The sequence below is a fragment of the Gymnoscopelus braueri genome, assembly GCF_963280865.1.
Source record: "Gymnoscopelus braueri genome assembly, chromosome: 13".
Lineage (NCBI taxonomy): Eukaryota > Metazoa > Chordata > Actinopteri > Myctophiformes > Myctophidae > Gymnoscopelus > Gymnoscopelus braueri.
In genome coordinates this window covers 23,709,776-23,731,584 of record NC_137615.1, presented here as the reverse complement: position 1 = coordinate 23,731,584, position 21,809 = coordinate 23,709,776, and the positions used below count along the sequence as shown (strand labels likewise).

General features: G+C 43.0%; 1 protein-coding gene across 1 annotated transcript in view; it reads right to left on the bottom strand.

The window, feature by feature from the left end:
- Nucleotides 1-4,578: 4,578 nt before the first annotated feature.
- Nucleotides 4,579-21,809, bottom strand: part of ngfra (nerve growth factor receptor a (TNFR superfamily, member 16)) — a 37,090-nt gene continuing 19,859 nt past the window's right edge. The window contains exons 4-6 of the mRNA XM_080448510.1: nucleotides 16,308-16,548; nucleotides 14,812-15,008; nucleotides 4,579-8,187 (exon numbers count right to left, since the gene is read on the bottom strand). Of these exons, the coding sequence (XP_080304636.1) occupies nucleotides 8,135-8,187; nucleotides 14,812-15,008; nucleotides 16,308-16,548 (491 nt within the window). The 3' untranslated portion in view covers nucleotides 4,579-8,134. The remainder of the gene's footprint in view (nucleotides 8,188-14,811; nucleotides 15,009-16,307; nucleotides 16,549-21,809) is intronic.

Here is a 21,809-nt window from a genome sequence, read left to right as displayed (position 1 = left end):
AGAAAATGTTGTTCGCCGCTGTGGTGTTTGTCAATGTGCTGTTAACATGCAAGGCCGCAACAAACTTCTTACAGAATACTACATCAACATTTGTGCCTTTAAAATTAAATTATGCAGTTCAGAAATGCAATTCCCCCGGAGCAACCCAGCATATCTCCCCTGTATGTAATCTGTGCATGTGCAGTCAGGCTGTTGCCAGTCCCACAATGATTGAGATTTATAAAACAAGGAACAGGCAAATTTGTGGCTTTATAAATGTGACGAAAAGAATGTGTCTGCATATTTCTGTCCCTGTGTGGACAGACAGTTTATGCAAGCATTTTATGACTGGGTTTTCATGCCTTTGCATGGGTCTGGCGCTGTGCGTGCGTGCGTGCGTGCGTGCGTGCGTGCGTGCGTGCGTGCGTGCGTGCGTGCGTGCGTGTGCGCGTGCGTGCGTGTGTGTGTGCGCGCGCACTGGTGTGATGTAGCATAGTGTTGTCTGTTGTGCCATTAACACCTAACAATTCATAAAAGTACTGCTTGCTAAGCAATCTTCTTCATGGTTATAGCAGAGAGACACATGAGAGCACACTGAAGAAAAAAGTAAATTAAAGCTGTGGGAGCAGCGCAGCACGCACGTGTGCGTACACAACCGTTCTGGCCCGCATGAAGTGGTGTTTTGCCAACCTACAGTATGACCTAAAATGAGTCTGACACCCCTGGTCTAGTTTAATTTAATTGCGGGCCTGATCACTACAGATTCTTTGTTGAATCGATACCTCCTTGAAAATTCTTCATCATCATGAAACTCAACAATAGCAAATGGATTAATAAAAAAAACAAAATAAACTTGATTTAATCCAGGTTAAAGCTTAATCCTTGTTGGTGCAAGCCAGCCTCAAGAGTTTTGTGACCTTGAACAAGCTAAAGCTCAGCCAGCCATGTTATGTTTATCATAAACATTATCACATATCAGTGCATGGTTTTAAAATGTTATGTTATTGACACAAATATTTTTTACAGTATATTTATAGCCTTGTTTGTTTATCTTTGCCAGGGCTGCAAATAGTTGTGAGAGTTACTATGACTGCATGTGTTTTGGGTTTGTGATACACAGGAAGGTTATTACTTCTGGCCAAGGACAAATCGATCTTTCTTCTCTTTTATTTATTGACATACAGTACCATGTAACTCCCTCAACAATAACTGTAATATCATAAAGTCAAATAAATGTTTGTCTTTATTTGATTTGGTAAAAGTGTGGATGAGGATGTAGGGTGGGGCACGTGTGTGTAGGTGGGCTGTGTATCCACTGGAGAGATGGGGTCTCACACAGCTGGCCTCCATCCTTCTGAAGGCAATACTTTCTCTCTCTCTCTCTCTCTCTCTCTCTCTCTCTCTCTCTCTCTCTCTCTCTCTCTCTCTCTCTCTCTCTCTCTCTCTCTCTCTCTCTCTCTCTCTCTCTCTCTCTCCCTCTGGTAAAAATTGTATTCCAATTTTTCAGTTATTATTCCATTTCTTCCTTTTATAACGCTAAATACATTGTGACAGCCCCCCTATCATCTGAATGGGATGCAGGCAGACAGGGGAGCAGACAGGATGGAGGAGAAGGGCGGGGCGGTTGATTTACTTATGTGTTAATTGGCGCTGGTCTATAGATCGTTTCCTCATGTGCACAATTCTCCATTTCCAAGCTGGCGGCGTCACGGACGGCCTCCAGCATCGCAGTCGGCTCTCCCATGACGATTTCACCCACTGCTGAGACTTGTAAACAAACACCTAACAAAACATGTGTTAAACTTACACTGCAACAGAAACACAAGCAGCAGTATAATCTGATAGCGATTAGGGCGGTAATTGTCCCAACCTCCCACTTTATGTTAGCAGCTCTGCGGCTCTGTTTCTGTGCGTGCACACTGTAGGCTATACTGCATGTGTGTATGTGTGTGTGCACAAACATCCCAATTAAGCTAGGTAAAATAAAGTTATTATTATTAAGTTATATACTGTAGATAGCTGATCTTTGTGTATGTACGTGTGTATCTGTGTGTGTGGTGTGTGTGTGTGTGTGTGTGTGTGTGTGCGTGCGCATTCTGTATACTCTACACATGCGGTCACAAGTTTGCATGCCTACTATGTGCACAGTAACAAGTGGGGAATGACTTAAACATGAAGTGAGCGATGGAGCGAACATTATGATTCATCCTGGCTGTGAAGGTAGAGTACAGTATTGGTTTGTGAGATCAAGCAGTGACGTCTTTTGAATTCTATTGCCTCAAGCATTCTGCATATTCCCCTTGCTTTTTCCAGAACTGGCACACCAGTTTCCTTTTATCTTTTAAGGACATTCTTCTTCTTTTTGTGTGTGAATTCAGCTGACTCATGGTCTTGATTAATCTAGACATAGAAAAATGTACTTCATCATTTGATTAGAGCCTCCATATATTTCCATGTTAATCAAATCAAATCTCTGCAGTCTATCTGCCTACCCCACCCCCAACCCTACTCCCCATCTGAATCTGATTAGCTTCTTCTGGGATCATTCACGTCTAATACAAATGATAAATAACTATTAAAAATAATCAAATTAGCGTTAATCCACCAATGTACTCGCATACCACAACTGGAGTAGTTGTAACTAGTTTCTCGCCACCTCTGTCAGTGTGGTTATGTAATGGTATCCTATTTGCTGTTTAAAGTCTGAGTAGGATTCTTCCCAGAGGATTCTTCTCATAATAACATCTATGTAGAGTAAAACCACTAGTGTTGGAACTCTCAGGATCATGGAACAGTAACACAGGCTGGTGATGCAATGAGACAGGAACCAGGCTCTGTGTCCAATGGACCTTCACATATGGTCCTGTTTTTGACTGTGGCTTGGCTATCGGTTCCACACTTCATACTTTGTGGTTTCAACATTTTATTTTCATTTGCTTGAGGTCATCCTCACAAAATACTGTGGGGTGTTTCTAAAAAGTGAATGTTTTGAGACTTCCTTGAGAATAAAATATAGCCTATAGCTACAGTATGTAGCTTGCACAGTAAACTCCTCAGTGTAGGATTGTATGTATATTCTGAATATGTCTGTATGATCTTGAGTCTCTTCCAGCTTCAGGGATTTAAAAATACCCTCCTTGAATAATGCAAGGAATAAATATCTAAAGACATATAGCCCCTATTGCACAATATCTGTGCAATAGGGGATGTGCCATTAACCTCTGGACCTTTTACCCAAGTGACCATATGACTTATGTTTAAAGTAAGTGAGCCCATTGTTAACTGCAGTATGTAGTTAAACTTTGAGTTATGGCCTGTGTTTGTACTATGTCATCACATTTCTATAGAATCTCTCCAGCTGTAGTCAATATAAAGTTAAATAATTTGCCAAGTTTGCAATGACATTTCTCTTTATTGTGTTATAGTCATTTTCTTTGCTCAGTTTTTTTTTTGTACATTTTATAGCATATTTGTATCTTGTAACAACTCTAAGAAATTCACATTTACACAATGCAATTTACATTAGTAGCTAAGTACAGGTAACATTCAGATTTTTGGGAAGCAGGGTTTGAAATGTAGTTTTTGATCATGTCATAGAGAATCACAGTGAACTTTGTCATTGTCTTCATTTCATAGGACCTTTCAGTACTGATAAGGAAGTACATTGATTGTACATGATGAAACTGAATGATACGGTACAAGCACTTTATATAATGTTAAATGACAGTGTCCCGTGCCAAAAATAGCCAATCTACCACCTCACAATGCGTCTCATGAAAAGTTATCAGCTTGTAGATCTGCTATTTTCAGCATGGACCACCGTCATGTTAGGCATGACTCTCATCAGTGACAAAGCCAGTATGTTTTACCATGTTAGGAAATATATGTGGACTACAGTAACAAATTGTTAGTCTGGTGGTGTCAAATGCATATTGCATTCATGTTATGTTCACACAGTAAAATTATATTGAGCCCCAAGTTATTTTTCTCACCCTGGGAGGGACTGTTGCCTTAAAACCTTCATTTGCACTCAAAATGTCAAAGAGATACATGAAAAAAAAATACATAAGAGAAAATCAAACATGAAATTAAAGACACCTGAAACTGTACACAGGCACTTGAACTGTGTCACACTCTTTGAGTGTGTTCATATTACACCTAGTAAGTGCTACAAAATGCAGAGAAAAAATACTGACTGTAATACTATTCATAATAAAAAAAACAAAAACAAAAATTAAACAGTTTACAAAAAACTTTAAATGAGGAAAGAAATTCAACCTTATCCTTGAATACTGTATGTATGTTGCATATTTCTGTTTGCAACCGAGTTTTACATTCCAACAATGTACGCCTTGCTTTTTAAGCCTAATTTACTCTTTGATGCATTGCATTACCTTTGTAGTTATTTTTGAGTGAGCGACATGGCCAAATGGCTAAGTGTAAATTACTGATTTGTAGTAGCAAACAGAATAAGACCAATTAATTGTAGCTGTGTGTGACACTGAAGGTTGACTGCAGCCTAGAGGGACACGCAATGTTAAGGAGTTAGTCATTTTTATAATCAACACTCTGGTCATTTATACTGTACTATGAGCATCCTGTCTGTCACGCAGTGAATCATACCGGCTGTCAATAGAAGTGCGAATCGTGTGTGTGTGTGTGTGTGTGTGTGTGTGTGTGTGTGTGTGTGTGTGTGTGTGTGTGTGTGTGTGTGTGTGTGTGTGTGTGTGTGTGTGTGTGTGTGTGTGTGTGTGTGTGTGTGTGTGTGTGAGACATCATGTGTCACAAAGAGTGGTCACATGTCCTTGGCACACAATCTCAGAACCCAAGCTGTGAGTGACATGTATTCATGTCCAAATCTAATTGGTGATATGAATCACATTCAAAAGCATCCAACAGTTTCAGAGCTTTAATTGCCTGAATGGTTGGTGATCTATAACCCATCCCTGCACCATGCAGCCCAATATGATTCACTCTCTCTCTCTTTTCTCCTGCGCAGAAAAATCCTCAGTGTTCATTTTAATCTGAGAGTGTACAAATGGAATCAAATGGACCCATGAGGTTCCATTTGGTTCCACCTGATCTACAAATTGATAAAGTCACCCTGAGGATATTACTGTGTCTCTTTACGTCTGTCTATTGCTCAGTAAACAAACTCTTCATTCTGACAACAACTGACTTCTCTTCAACAAATTTCTATACCACATTATTCTATTTTGATTGGAACAATGGATTTTATCAATAGTGCCCCGATCCGTCCCTCTGGCCTATAATGTATTCCCAACAGTCTTCTGTTTGTGAACATTACATAAGGTTAACACATTGGCAGCTTTTACATCTGTACCTACCTACTGTTTAACACCTCTGTCTAAAACCTCTAGAGATTTGTGGACAGCTTCTACTCAAGCCACGTCTAGAGGGACCCTGAGAAAGCGTGTGCCCCCCCTATACTGTAGGAACGGAATCCAGCGTTAAAGCAATACAATCAAGCTCAGCTACCGTATATTTATTACAGGATATTTAGTGTGCCTACTGTGCCTACTGCCTCACTGCATGCCATTGAGGGGTGGGAGGGGGCGGTCCAAGTGGTTCCAGGTGATCAAAAGGTTCCACACAATCGCTGACGAAAAAGAACCAGTCTTTTAAGTGCTTTCGCATCACCACAGAGAAACAGTAAATGTCACTGGCCTCGGACACAGTTAAGAGACCTTTAATGTCACGCCGTCGCTTCAGAGAGGGGGCTGTACCCCCCACGCCCCACACCCCTCCGCTGTCCAGAACGTAGGCCAATTATTCCGGATGAGAGCCGAGCCGAGCCGAGCCGGGGCAGAGGGTAAATGAAGCTGAAACCCTGAGGTAATTACTACCTGCCTGTCAGGAGGACATCTCTTTAATGGGCCCTGTGTTGACGTGTGAGAGCCGCTGCCGATGCATTAGTGCCTCAACGCTTGTTTTTCAGGCTCTTATCATGCAGACAGATCTGTATATAAGTGTCACTGTGTGCTCGCGTGTGTTTCTGTCTTTGTGTGTCTGTGTTTGGATTATGGGGGGGGGGGTGTCTCCGTGGGGATATCCCATTTTTTCCGTGAAGTGTGATGACTTAAAACAGTGGTTCTCAAAGTGGGAACCGGGGACCCCCAGGGGTCCTTGGGGGGGGGGGGGGCTAAATTATGAATAGTTAGGAACCAAATGATCCCTTACAGGTCTGTAAGGCTGAGAGTGTAAACATTTTACTGAATGGACCCGAATGGACCATTTGTACATTCTCAGAGTTATGGGGGTCCTTGGTCTTATAATGCATACCAAACTGGATGTCCTTGAAATTAAAAAGTTTGAGAACCACTGTGGTGGTTGGGGGGGGGGTCCTGGTCATTTTTCTAATCCGGGCTGCCTTTCTGTAAACATTCTCCATCAGCCCTGATCACTGCTGTGATGATGTCACAAATACTTGCTTTTTTATTTTCATTTAGGAGGGGCAAGAGGGGGTAGCACTGCTCTGTGACTCAGCAGAGTTCCGCAGTGGTCCCGAGATATTCCTGCGCTCATATTGCATACCCCGGCTCCCAGGGGGGCCATAGAGCCACCCTCCTGAGTCAGCTGTGTAACTCAAACCACAAAAAGAGGCTAATGGGCCACAAACACGGGAGCGAAACATTTGGATCTGTTACATTCTACTGCTTTGAATTACAGAAACACAATCCCTGGGATTACAGTCAGGGGTCCATGTTAGAAGTGTGTGTGTGTGTGTGTGTGTGTGTGTGTGTGTGTGTGTGTGTGTGTGTGTGTGTGTGTGTGTGTGTGTGTGTGTGTGTGTGTGTGTGTGTGTGTGTGTGTGTGTGTGTGTGTGTGTGTGTGTGTGTGTGTGTGTGTGTGTGTCTGAAGGGGCAGCAGAGATTGAGGAGAGGAGGAAGATGTGTCTCTGTTGAAGGGGGGAAAAGAAACACAAAAACAGGATGTGGCCAGACAGAACTATGGGAATCTGCCTCCATTTTATGTCGAGCCAAATGAGTCACACTGATGCTCGGTACGGGAGATCTAAAACCAATGACCTAAGCATTTTTTGAGATGCTGGGTAATGAAATACAGTATAGCCGTGTTAAATAATAAAAAGGATGGGAGAGACAGGCGCTTTCAGAGGTTCAGGGTGACTCATTGCTCGCCCCACTGAGTTTTGCATCATGGGAAACAGCGGCGGTTCTGACAGAAAGAATCCTACGGGGAGAAAGAGGAGATTCTCTGAGATTGCAACGCCGTAGGCAGATGACAGAGAGGAGGGTGTGTGAGGTGCTGGGAGAAAACAAATCCTGAGCGTTAATCTAACTCTGAGGGTGTGCAAATAGCTAACGCCTACTTGGTCAGTTCCATTAGTACTATCTCGGAGAAACAAATGGATAAATGAACACTCAGGATTTACAGTGTGGGGTCTGCGGGACACACACTGGCAGCCAGAGGGTGCACAGAGTGGTAGAAAGAGACATGCTGAGATAGAGAGAGAGACACACACACACACACAATATGCAGAGGGAGGAAGAGACACTTTCTTCCTTTTTTACCTTTTAGGCACAGACATGTCATGGCTTGTGATGGCAGATGTGTGAGACACAACAAACAGCAAAGGAAGTGGTGGAAGGACATTAGCTCGGCAGTGAGCGGTGATGTCAGCACTACGTACACTACGTACACTGCCACTGGAATATTCATTCGATTGGGAGGTTTCGTGGTTTGTGGATGGGATCTCCCCAGCTCTGCAGATTGAGTGATATACAGTAGTTGGTGGTTGATATTGCCATAGAGGTTGTATCCAAGCACAAACACACACGTGTGTGCGTGCATGTGCACTCGCGCGTGCACACACACACACACACACACACACACACACACACACACACACGCGTGCGCGCGCACGCACACACACACATGAAGAGTCAGACTGTGGTTTGCCCAGGGTTAGTCCATCACTGGGAGGTCCCAGTCCCTACAGGGAGAGGTGCACATTTTTCAGGCCCCTGCCCCGTGTGGCCACTTCAGGCATGACAACGGGTGACATCCTGATTGTCCAGTCAGTTTGTATAACATGCGTCCCCCATTCTCCAGTGAGTCCACAGCTATACACTCCTGTTCCCCTCTCCCTGTCTTCATCAACTCCTCCTCTTCATCAGACTTCAGGAGGAATAGTGTCAGGCTGGGGGTTCCCGTCCACCCTCACCACTAGAAGAGAGAGACAGATGTCATCACAAAGAGAGAGACAGATGTACATGTACATGCGTGTGCATGTACATATGTGTTACTAAGATTTACTAAGCAACCTTCTGCTCACAAGCCTGTTTCTCTCCTCTAAGCAAAGAAATCAAAATGCCTACATATTTGAATGGCCTCTGTGTAAGAAAACACTTTGGAGCCCCCTATTTGCCACACTCTTCCCTGTAGGGGGCCCGTGGGGTTATACACTGGTCCCAACCAGCTAAACTGGAGTCATTAGCAGGATAAGGACCGGAGACAAATGCCCTCTTTTGACACAAACCCCTCAACCTGTCTTCCATTGAGGGATGCCATGGAAACGCCAATGGAATGCAGTGGTGTTTTTGAGAGGACCTCCAGGCTGACTGGTTGTTTTTCTGGTCTTGATCACTGCATCCCTGTTGCAAGCAGGGACGCATACAAGAGGGCCCTGCACAGTTAAGTCCTCAGTGTTCATTTAACTCTGAGAAAATGCAAAAGTTTAATTTGACTTAGAATTGAGGATTTTAACACGTGATTTTAAAAGTTCAAGGGTCTTATTTTGTTGACTGAATTACGGTATGACGTCATGCCAGTGTTTCTGCTTGTGTGCAGAAACATGGGCTGAATTCACATCCCTCCCTCCCTCTGTCCCTTCATTCATCAATATATCCCTCCCTCCATTCCCATTCTCTTAATCCCTACCTCCCTAACCTCCCCATCCGGTCTCTAGCTCTCCGTCCGTCCGTCCATCCCCCTCTCTCTCTCTCTCTCTCTCTCTCTCTCTCTCTCTCTCTCTCCCTCTCTCTCTCACACTCCTTCCCTTCATTCTTTCATAACACACTGTTTAATAAGTGTGTATTGACATTGCTGTGGTCCACTGGTCCTCTCAGTGTCCACATTGATTCTGTCCAGTGCCTGCCACACTCTTCTCCTTCTTCCTTCCTGTTTAGATCTCCCATCTCCTTTCTTCATCACTCACTCACTGACACTGCAGCATTGGAATATATATATAGGACACTTCCTGTATGACACGCGTGTGAGCACACGCACACGCACACGCACACATGCACACACACACACACACACACACACGCACACACACGCACACGCACACACACTTTCACCTGCACCATCTGAATGCACCCATTTCTGAGAGTTCTCCTCCTTCTCTTACCAAACATAATGAGTCTGTTTACCTTTCAAGAATCAACCCCGGGTCTCCTTCTCTAAACATAAATCTAGATTTATACTTCATCATACTGTAGTGTCTCTAAATTAAGCATTAGCTACAAAGTTGAATTGGATCATGCTTAAGTCAGATTTATATTTAGTTGTGTACCAGTGTTAAGGAAGGATGGGAAATAGCCTATCTACAAGCTCACGTGTCACAGCAAAATGCATTGTGACTTTGTAGACTGGCTATTTTAGTGCGCAACACAGTGCACAACAAAGTGTATCAAGCCATCTTGTGAAGGGCAGGAATAAGGCCCCCATGACAACAAGTCCCTGATCGTGACCTTGTCTTTTTGTCATCAACATTTACTGCCAACGCTGATTGGATCCAAAGCCACCCTATAAAGTGCTGATTCACAGTAGATTGTGATCAGAATCTAAATGGTGTCACCACAGTCAAGGTAATCATATCACTCCCATGGCGATTAAAGGCTAGACGACAAGTCCCTGTAGTCCAGTTTAACAGACATGCAGTCCTCATCCAGAACTGAACGCAACTGGGAGCGTTGAGCAATTCTGAAACGCAACCCGTTCTTGGTGCTTGATTACCGTGCCATTATAAAAGCTGACCAGACCTCAGATTTGACACCAGGTTTATTTAACCTCTTGGCATTCAAACACACACCCATCCACAACTCCATTGTACACAAGCTGTCTGCTCTGTACACACAGACATTGTTTGTCTGAGATCAGTGTCATAGCCCTATCTCTTCACCTTTCAGCTCCAATTGGTTGTTTGACAGATAGTTTCTGTGACTCCATTTCATGTCGAGGCTGTCCAAAGGATGGGGGGGTGTGGGGGGTTAGAGCCTGGTTTAAATCTTAAACACTCAATATGCGTCAATATGTGTCAGAAAGACAAATTGATCCTTTTAAAAGGAGGTACAGAAGGATATTGCCTTCTGACCGCACCAGCAGCTCTTACCCCCGTGGCCAGTGTGTCTTGCTATGAACTCCCCCTCGATGGGCCGTCAGTCAAAACGCACAAAACATTTTATGAGTCTATTTTTCTCTTTTAAAAGGTTGTCCGACTGTTTTGACAACAGGTGTTCCAATTATTTGGGCCTGAGTAAAACATGGTTCATTTGAAACAGGAAACCCATATGATTATTATGGAGTTATTGTGCATATTCTCACTCCCTTGGGTATTTTAACAAGTCTCCATTAGCTGTGAAAGACCAGCCTACAGCATGGGAGCAGTGGCTGTTTTTTAATGGCTTCTGCACTTGCAGATAGTGCTAACGCTAATTAGCACCCATTTAACGTTGATGCCCGATCAGATTTTAAAAGACGGTTGGCCTGGATTCCATCTCACAACACCTGCTAATGAGCCAATAAGGATTTAATAAAAAGGATTTTGGAGTTACAGGGACTGTCATCCTCGCAATGAACCAGTCACGTATTAATCTGTGAGAAAGTATGCATTTCTTTATTCATTATGCCACAGGCTTTTTATTCTATTTTCTTTCCATTAAAATATCTATCTATCAAAAGGAAAAAAGTTTTTTCCAGGTATCTGACACCAGTAGTATCTGACACCAGGTATCTGACACCAGTGGTGATTTTAGGTGGGGGGGGGGGCTAAGACATCCATTATACTATATGACTATATGCTACCCATAGTTCACCCTGCAGCAACAGCATCACATTCCAGATGCCAAGTTACAGCAATGACACTACTGTAGGCCTATAATTTGTTATAGCAAGTGCTCCACAAGACATGTACCCACAACAAAACAGGGGTTCCACTGCTCCAGTGAACGTTGTTTTTATGTGCAGACAGCTGCTCTTACTATCATTATTATTGGTGGTGGTGGTGGCAATACTAATCATTTGAGCCTGGGATTATCAAATCCTGTGTTCAGGGTCACACAAGAATAGCATGCACTTTTTAAACAAAATAAGACCAGAACCAGACAATTAAATAAAAGGTTTGATCATTGCAGTCTTGTGGTGTTGAGGTGTAATGCAGCTTTAAAAAATAGCAGCCAGTGGTACATATATAAACTGAAACTCATCTTCACCTCCTACAGTAGACCACGTTCCATGTTCCTTATCACTGAGGATTTTTAAAACTATGTTTTTATAGTTATAGTGCTCAGTGTGAATGACCCTTAAGGGGCAGTCCTGTTGCTTCTCTTTAACCACCTTCAACCTGGCGTCCATATTTTGGGCTTGTCACTATAGGGGAACATTTTCCAAATAATCCTAATAAACATAATAATAATAATGACCCCCCCCCCACCCCCCAAAAAGTTCACATCAAAAAATATAATAGTAATAAACCATTGCGTAAATAGGCTATCTATATGCTCACAACATGTCGTGTAAGTTTGTAGATCCAACCTTTTCCGCAATTTTAGCGCCTGACTGTGGCATTTGTGTACTGGAGGAAGGTAGATGGTTTTGTATTCAATAGAGGTTACGTCAGATTCCTGAAGTACATGCTTTTATTCTCTCGTCTGCTCTTATTACAACTTATTGATAGGTTTACGCTCTGTTCACATGGATTCAGGCAGACAGTGAACAGCAGACTCGATATTGTTTTAGTGGATGAGAGTAGGACGGTGAAACTAGGTGAGGCCAGTAGAAAATACCAGCAACAGTAATGTTACAAACCATTGTTTTCCATCCCTGTGACGGAATGTGCAGCTGGATGTTATGTAGCTTCCTTTCACAAAGACAAAAACAATGAGAAGCTAAACATTTTTGGTGGAACTACAGCCCGAATATACTGTATACACAGCATATGATCATCTATTAGAGTCTTTACGTTTTTTCAGAAGTGCAGTTCTGCTTTCACCATCCATCTTGGGAATGAATGAATCATTGGAGGGAATTAAGCATTCATTTGAAGTTTGCAATAGAATTTGAGAAAGCTGCATTTCATGCATTAATAGAACATAAAATAGACAAAATAAATCTATTTTATCTCAATAATTCTCTAATAATTATGTTTGTTTGTTTGTTTGTTTTTCCCCGTGCCATCCAAAAGATGTTGTCCGTCTGCAGTCTACTGTCTGCCTGCATGAATCATTGTGATTGCTTATTACTCAGGATTTGATTAATGTTATCTCACTGAATGTAATCCCAAATTTACAGGAGTATAATTGAATGATTACTTAATCTTGTATCCTACAAGCCTAGGGTACATTTCAAAAAGGTCCGGTCAGAGTATTTCAGGAATTACAGTTAGCTTCGAGATCACTTCATTAAGTATTCATACGAAACTTCAGGAGTATGATAATTGATTTGGCAATTGAAAGTGCAGTTTAACTAAATCCCATACAGTATGTGTGACTGTCCTCTTTCATCGTGTAGATCTTATGGCACCTTTCACTGTAAAATGTTTTCGAAAGAACAGGGTGGGAGTCAGTGGCGTAACAAGCCAATGTGTGATGGTTAAAGGCGGTTACACACCGGCGAATATGCGAATATACACAAAAGACGCTTTTTCGCTCCATGTACGGTTCCATTGACTTTATAAGGTTTTTAAAAAAAACGTATTATTCGCATTAAAAAATCGCTCCGGTGTGTAAGGACCTTAACTCTTCAATGGTCACACATAAGATCATTACTTGAATATGCGAGATTTGGCCTTATAGACAAGGCTCTTTCCTGTGTTTCTTTCATTTTAGACGGAAATTCTAGAGGGAAAGAAACGCTCAGAAAACAGCCCAAACTGCGCATTTCGGTCTATAAGCCAAGAGGGAATAGCGGCAAGCAGTACTTGTGAGGTCGAGCAAGAGATGAATGAGGCACCTGCTGCGACTGTGAGCAGCAGCTCAGCGGAGTCGGCAGAGCCCGGTGTCTGCTGCTAGCACCAGTGGACCATCAAACAGCACTGTTAAAGAAGGTAATAACCTGGAGGTTGAAGAGGTTGAGGAGGACATTTCGCCAGAGTCAATTGCTGTCAACTGCCATTGTTGCATCTCTGTATATCTATGAATTTATTTATCCAGCCCCCCTAAATGTCACGGGGCCCAAATGCAACTGCATTGGCTGCATTATGGTAGTTACACCCCTGGTTGGAGTAATGTCGAGTAAGTAGAAATGACCTATTTCAACCCGTTAGCTACCCATATCAAATGAAATGTGAATGCAAAATACAATGTAATGATTGAGTAGTGATTCAAAACTGGCTTAACCACTTAAGCACTTAAGCCCTATACATGTACTTAATTGTATATAGCAAGTTTTTTTTCCTTTTTCAATGCATCGCGCTCTAAAACCTCAATCTAGAGTTTATAGATGTGCTATTTTTGGCAAATGTTCATCTATGATTGGCATGCCCAAAATTCCTGCAGGTTGAAACTTGAAAGTTTTTAAGGAAACTACTCTGTATACCAAGTGTTGGTGTAAGAAAAAGACATACAGTATGCCAGGACTCTCTCTCTCTCTCTCTTTCTCTCTGTCTATCTCTAATATAGAATGTTTAAAAAATGAAAAAGGGAACACATGGCATAGAAGTGATGAATCTGTTAAATGTGTCGGCATTAAGTCAACATTAACCTTGCAGTCCAGACCTTACATCACAGCAATCAACTTACAAGGTCTTGCCTGGCTTGCAGAGCTCTATTGACATAAGGATATGCTTACACCCTAAATACTTCCTACTCACACACTAGATGTAAATATACACACTAGCTGTAAATATAGATGAAACATGTGTAGCTACATTCTTTACATGTTATCCATTTGATACATACACTGGAATAGACCAAGAAACACTGTCAACAACTGTAAATTGTTAGCCCTAATATATTATTTCTAATAATAATATTTCAAACTGTTAGTTAATACTCACTTACATGTAGAGGCAATATATACTGTAGACATCTGCCATCTTTACAAAACTATCCGACTAATCTCACAAATCTCCTACACATTAGGCAATATATCATACAGGCATATACTGTATGTGGTGACACAAATACCACACTGACATTACGACCAGCATATCTGGCAAGCAGAAGTGTTAGGAGGTCAGATTCTTGACAGCCACAGGCATTAAAATGTCACCTTTTAAGGCTGTTTTACACTGCTAAGACAAGTGTCTGTCGACAGTGTCGGCCAACAAAAATAATGGATTCTCAAACGAAAAAAAAGTATGACTGTTATTTTACAAATAACCTTTTCTTTACTTTTACTTTCTTTTCCTTTTTTTCTCTTTTAAATTAATTTTTCTTTTTTTCGTTTGAGAATACGTAATTTTCATTATTTTACGTATATTGTTTATTTTAAAATGTTTTCCCCAAATACATTTACGTTTGAGCATCCATTACTTGTGTTGTTTTTTGTTTAACAATCCACCGTATTGTTTTTGTCGCCCGACACTGTCGGCTGTGACATTTGTGAGTATGAAAAAGTCTGGCTTACCTATCTGCTCCTGTGTGTGGGAATGTGAAGGTGGACCCTGGACCTGAGCCTGAGCCTGCAGGTGCTCTTGCAGACTCTGGCTGTCCACTGAGATGCCACTGTCGCTATGGAGCTTCTCACCCTCCGGTGTCACCGTCTGATTGGCGGTGGCCGCACGATTGTTGGCCGCCTGTTTGTTCTGCTTACAGCTGTTCCACCTGAGGATAAGCAGAAGGCAGATCGAATAAGAACAGAAAAATATGGGTGCCCTGGTGGTTCGGCGACATACTGCACTGACTCTCTTCACTGTCCTAAAGCTGAGATGTGGAAACAATACAAATAATATCTAATAAGAAGGATTAAATTGATGACAGCCTGGTCACCACAACTATGTGGTGGCATAGGGGCGGCCATAGCTGAGTGGTTAGTGAGCCCGCCTAGGGAACCAGCTGGCCCTGGTTGCCCCAGGTTCGATTCCAGGCTATCCCAGCATATGTGCCGATGATATGAAATTTGTCCCTGAGCAAGACTCTTAACCCCAATTGCTCACAGGTTCTCATTGGAAACAAGACCGCAAGGACTTTCATGAACGACCTGTTAAAAGGAATTATCCTTATAGTCAGCCCTGAGATTTTATTTATTGGATTTCACAGTGCATGATCAGTGACAAGACATGCATAAAGTAAAATGACAAAACAGAGATTAAATGCTTTGTTTTGGCTGATATGTAGTTATGTACACAAACTAAGAATATATGTTAAAAAAAAGAAAAGCCAAATAAGTAGGGATGAAATGCATGACAGTTAATAGTTCCATTGTTCATGAGGTATTGTGTGGATGAGCAACGGCAACAATATTCCAAGAACATCCAGTAAACGTTCTAACAAATCTGCAATATGTTTATACATGGAAATAAATACGAGTGGGGAATTAGCCAGATGTGAGGGACATTGCGTGATGGGCTTGATCAATCTGGCTCTCAAATTTCACCCTGGTCAGCATTTTTCAAGCAATCAATGGTCATCCTGAACTTGTTTACTTGCTACGCTGTGTTTGAAGCCTGTGCGTTGTCCTTGTGTGTCTGCATGAGTGCATGCATGGGGGAGCGAGTGTATATGTCCTTGTGCGTGTACATTATGTGTGTGTTCATTGTGCTCTCAAGTGTTGCGACCTTTTGTTTTTCAACAAAGCCAAACCAAACAGAAGCTTTGTCATGTATTTCAGTTTCAGAGTCTAATCATGTGGTGGAATTGGGTCAAGGTTTCGCCCCCTCAACCATGACAGGCCTGAATATTTCACAAGGCATCTGCTTCTCAGTGCTGCACCGTGACTGTGGCCGTCTTCAGCCTGGGGCTGCATCAGTCTTTACCAACAACACCCTCCATGCCAGCCAGCCTCTTCACTATTCAACCCCTGTGTCTTATATTACCCACTCCCCCCTAGCCACATGAGAGATGCAAGAGTCAGCCACACTAATGTGTTGAGCCACATCTCTCCCACCGTTTCTCCAAACTGACCTCTTGAAGACAATGTATGCCACCAGTCCCACAACCACAGCGGCCAGGATGGAGCAGTAGATGGGGATCAGGTTTTCGTTGAAGCCGTGGCCGAGGAAGCGAGGGGAGCCAGGGCTAGCGGTGGTAGTGTCTCCCCCTGGCGGTGGGCTGTTGGAGCCATCGGGGAGGAATTCGCTATCTGTATAGGAGGGAGGTGATGGGCTAAGGTCCATGGGAGAGGTGTATGTAGGAAGCAGAGGATCTGTTTGGAGTAAAAGAGAGGAGGATAATCAATGAGACAAGAAAACAATTGTATCTCATAGAAGTTCATGAACATCTTTTGTAAAAGAAAGGGTATAGCAGTTAGAAAGATCTGTTTACTTAATTCTATTTGTACTGAACGTTTTCGCAATCCGGCCTTCATTAGTGTATACAAATGATGGTTTGTGTTCTCTGTTTAAACAGGATGGGTACTGAAGGTCATCAGTTGAATCTCATTCCCCATTAGCAACCAATAATTGTGATGTCACTATCACATACTGTAGAATCACATTACAACAACACATAGATTGAAACCACATATCACACTTTTGTATAACCTACACAGATGTTCACCACTAACAGAAACAAACAACCAGGGTAGAATAGAGGAAACTGACTTCTGAGATCAGATCACCAACATAAGGGGCCTGGACCTAAGGGTTTTGGTCCAATTAAACAGAATACATAGAGACAACAGGTATGTTTTGAAGTTCCGTCCTTCAAGTTGATTTTGATATATTTTGATGCATTCGAGTCATTGGAGTTTAGTGGGCGTCCAGACACTCTATGTGTGCAGAGCATAGAATTCCTTGCTACACCCGCTGAACATCATGTGTTAGATGAGACACAATGCCGTATATTATAGTCACAGATGCTACTTGGCAGCTGTAGAGACAGAGATTCCAGACCTTGGGAGAGAAAAATAAATGATGTGGTGTTATAATGAAGAGAGATACTTTCATATACTATAAGTACAGTACAGTATGCATCTTGGTTATGAGGGCTTGGCTGACATGGTCTTATCAATACCCTGAATAAGACGCGTGCGTCAAAACATTCGTAACCGTTAAATTAAGTTGTTTTGCATCGTGGCTACGACTGTGCGACTCCTTTTCTGTCACACTTGATTCTTTCACTGTGGTCGGCACGTCTCCAATACCGCTGTGTGTTCCTCCCCTTGTCCTGACAGGGTCTTGTTGCCACGTCCCTGACCAGATGTCTGATACACAATACACATGTGACGGCTGTTTCTAATAGGCAGATGGGTTCTGGCTGAGATGCTATTTGGAGCAAGAGGAGGAATGCTCCTTGAAGTGTGTGCGTGTGTGTGTGCGTGTGTGTGTGTGTGTGTGTGCGTGTGTGTGTGTGTGTGTGTGTGTGTGTGTGTGTGTGTGTGTGTGTGTGCGTGCGTGTGTGCATGTGTTTGCGTGTGTGCGTGCGTGTGTGTGTGTGTGTGTGGTTGGGGGGGGGGTAGATATGTGATCTCTCACTCACTCACTCACTCACTCACTCACTCATTTATGTATTCATCCACCCTATAGGCCTGCTTCCTTTTCACCATGTCCTCATCTGTTTCATACTGAAACTGTCATCTATGCACATCATGACACTGTGGCCATGTGGATGCGTGTAGAACAAAGTCTGGGGCTTTAGAGAGGTCACTATACTGAGCTTCCCCCTTTGCCGAGGACAGGGAAGCAGGAAAAGCGCTGTGCTACTGGAAGGCTCTGGTTTCTATCACAGCTAAGCCTGTAAAGAAGAGTCATTTTCATAAATTGTCCCATTTCCTCTTTCTACGTCAACCGCATTAATGATCCTGGGTAATTTTCCATGTTGCTGGGACACATGCCCACCCTGGGCGGGCACACATGTTGTACAAGAAGCAGTTTATCTAGCTGTTCGTGGCTATAGTTGCTAGGTGTCTTATACCCAAGTCCATTCAGTCTGCCCCGCTTTTGTAAAGGAACAGTGAAGGATCCTGCTACACGCATAAGAAAGCATACAGTCTGCAGATTTTTCATTTCCCCCTGAGGCTACAACACAGCCCAGAGTAGAACAGGCCTATCCAGCCAAACCAAAACTTCCTGGTGGGAATGAAGCCTGTGCAGGCCCGGTTCAGACGTGAGCCAGTAATCTCCAGCAGAACCCCTTACTGGCGCCTTGTTGCTGCTCCTCATTAGCTTCTTACTGGCTCACATGGGCTTAACCCTGTGGAGACTCTGGGGCTTACGTTAAGGCCAAGGTTACTACGGTAGACTGGGACGCTCTATCCCACCCATAATGGGGGGGTCATCCTGCAGTGTCTACTGTAGCCTATATCAGCTGTGTGATGGGGGATCCCTCAAAAAAATACTTGCACAGTAAAATCCTCAGTGTTAATTTAACTCTGAGAGTGAACGAATTAAGAGCCGGCGAGGACGAGGTGATTGGCCAGTAGTGGCTGTGATTGTCAGTTCTGCCTTGTTCTTCGTTGTGTTCAACTTCTTCATAGTGTTTTTGCAACTACGTATGCTTAACCCTAACCTTATCCCTAACGTTAACCTCACAAAACTAACCCTAACCTTAACCTCACAAAAACAATGCCTAACCTCACACTAACATGACATTTGTCGGGGAAAAGTTTGGGACCTTTGATCTGCGGTAAACTCCCCTTTCTTGAGGGTGGGCTTCTTGGTCCTAGCTGCCAGGAAGCCAATCAGAGGTGGCAGGTCTTCCCTGAATCCTGTTGCATTTCACTATTACGCCCGCTGGGGCTGTATGTGTGAACGCAAAATGTCCAACTTAGTAGGACCTGACATGAAACAGACTTTATGCTGCCAGCTCCCATGACTTAAGTCTGTGTAATATCAATAGTCTCAACGTGTAACTACTATAGGTGATTGTCCAGTGAATTTACATCGAGTGTGTGGGCGTGTTGATGACGTTTCTATTGTCTAGGAGAAAGGAGCCTCCCTGCTCCAGAGGTCTTTGGACAGAGAGATATGATCCCTGAAAAACTGTTCATTCATTCAGTTTTTATTAGTGTTTGAGTTGGAAATATTCTCTGATTCGAACTTCCACGATCACTGGTTCTAAAACTTGGTTAAAACACAAACTCTAAAAAAAAAAAAATCCTACCATAGTAACAACAAGCTACAACCTAATTCATTTCAGACACTCCCAGTCCTTATCTGTACATAGAGACCAATGTTATTTATCCAGCTCAAAATGATATTTGGATGGACCATCACAGCCTCTCGACACTAAGCATGCAAAGTCTTTTCACTGACGAGGCAGATTGTCAGGTTTCTTCACATTGATTTGTTGCATAATTTACATATGGATTGCTCCTTCTAAAGGCCCGTTCATAGTCCCTAGATGGGTCTAAAACGTGCGTCAGGGGGTGAGGGATTCCGTCCGTTCTTTACAGACGCATGCATAGTCGCTGACGTTAAATCCGTAGGAATTATAACGTTGGGCGTCGTACACCTATTAATCCACTAGATGGCAGCTGCGAGGTTTTAAATGTTGTGAAAAGTGTTGCCATGTCCGCTTATTATAAGCGACTTTGGGCTTATTTTTCTGTAAAGTTGCTTGTAAACAAACATTGGTGGTTGCGGTTTTATTTGGGCTTGTTTCTAAAGTGTAGTTGCTTATTTGGGCCAATTATTATTTAAACCAGTGATTCTCAAATAGATATTGTAGATCTGCTATTTTCATGTGATGTGGCCTAGTCGATTATTTTGGGCTTGTTTTCATAGACCTGGTTGCTTATTTCTCTCACAAAACCTGGCAACAGCGCTAAAATGGACGCCAAAACAACGCAATAAAAGACACAAACTATAGTCCACAAACTAGACAAAAACAATGGTTTTCTACAAAACGTGAGTTTCGACCCATACTGCACTGTGCTATATTATTTGTGTGTGTGTGTGTTTATGGAATGGCTGGCTGGGTTCATTTCGTCACAGTAATTAAGTACATTTACTCAAGTACTTCCACCACCAACGTGGGTCTTTTTGTGGAGAAAGAGTGCCCAAGGAAAACTTTTTTTCCCTGATATACTGCCAACGGTTTCCACTGGTACTACAGGCAACGTACAAACGAACGTACGTCGGCCTGACGGTGAATGTTGATCGCACGGACGGAAATCCTGGAGCCGTAAGTGACGGAGGGGGAGACAAAAACGACAACGCAAGGAGCGCTGGCGCTGGTTACGTATCCTTACGTCCGACTATGAATGATACTTAAAGGTCCGATGGGACCTTGATGGACTATCTACACTACAGTATGTGGACGTATTTGCAGAGTTCTGCTGCTCCCTGAGAGTCATTCGTTTGCCCGGCCGTTTCCTTCACAATGACAGGGCATTCCTATCTCTCCCAGGGAAGGATTGGTTTACTGAAACTGTAGAGAACACCATCCAAGAGCAGACAAACACTGCACATGTGCATGCCATTCTTAGAAACACAAAAATAATGCACAGCCTATTTAAAGCTGCGTTATTGATTCGGGTCTGTCTAAAAGGAGGGAGCATTCGCAAGAGCACTCTATGGGTGTCTGTATTACATACGTTTCTTGACCTTTCTTTGGAAGTAGTCAGGTTTCCTCAGCAGCACCATACATCAACTGGCTAATGCAGGGCCGGCTAATGGAGTTAGCAGTGGAACATGAGCTTCCAAATAGGATAATACTGAATGGAAAGGTGTGAAGGTGTGAATGCAGTGTGAAGAAGACTGTCTGGCCCTGCCGTATACAATACTTCAAAGAGAAACGGTCTCCTCTGCTACAAATGGAAACCCTATTTCCCTGCCTTACCAGAGTGAGTTATCTCACTTCTCTTCTTTTTTTTTTTTTTACATTATTATTATTATTTCTTTTTTCCCAACAAGCCATAATGCATGAAGTGCCACACTGCCAGCCTTGGAGCAAAGAATGTTCACACTGCACAGACATATACATCAGTCGTACCGTAGGAGCCAGTGGGTGAGTTATGATAGTCTCTCTCATCCTGAGCCTCCAGGGAGTCTGCTTCACGTCACACTGACTCAACACAGCTACAGTATACCACTGATCTGTCTTCTGTCTAGCTTTTCTTTCTTTCTTTCCTCCTTTTTTTCTTTCTTTTCCTGTCCGTCGGTGAGTGTCTTTCTTTCTTTCCTTTCCTATGTCTTTCTTGCACTCTTTTTCACTCACTCTCTGTCTTTATGTTTCTGTTTCTCACTCTGCCTCTCTCCGTTTCTCCCTGCCACTCTCTCCCGCTCTCTTTTACTTTCTCTCAATTTTTTTGTCACTTGCTCTCTCTCATCGCTCAATTCCATTTTCTCTCTCTCTGCATCTCTCTTGGACCCCCCCCACTCTCTCTTTCTCTTTCTTAATCTCTCTGTCTTTCTTTCTCTGGCTGTAGATCAGGTGATAAACCTGTGTCTCCAGGCTTTGCTTGCCTCAGTCGGTCAGGAGTTGAACCCTGAAAAGGCGGTGGTGCTTTAACAATTTTCATTG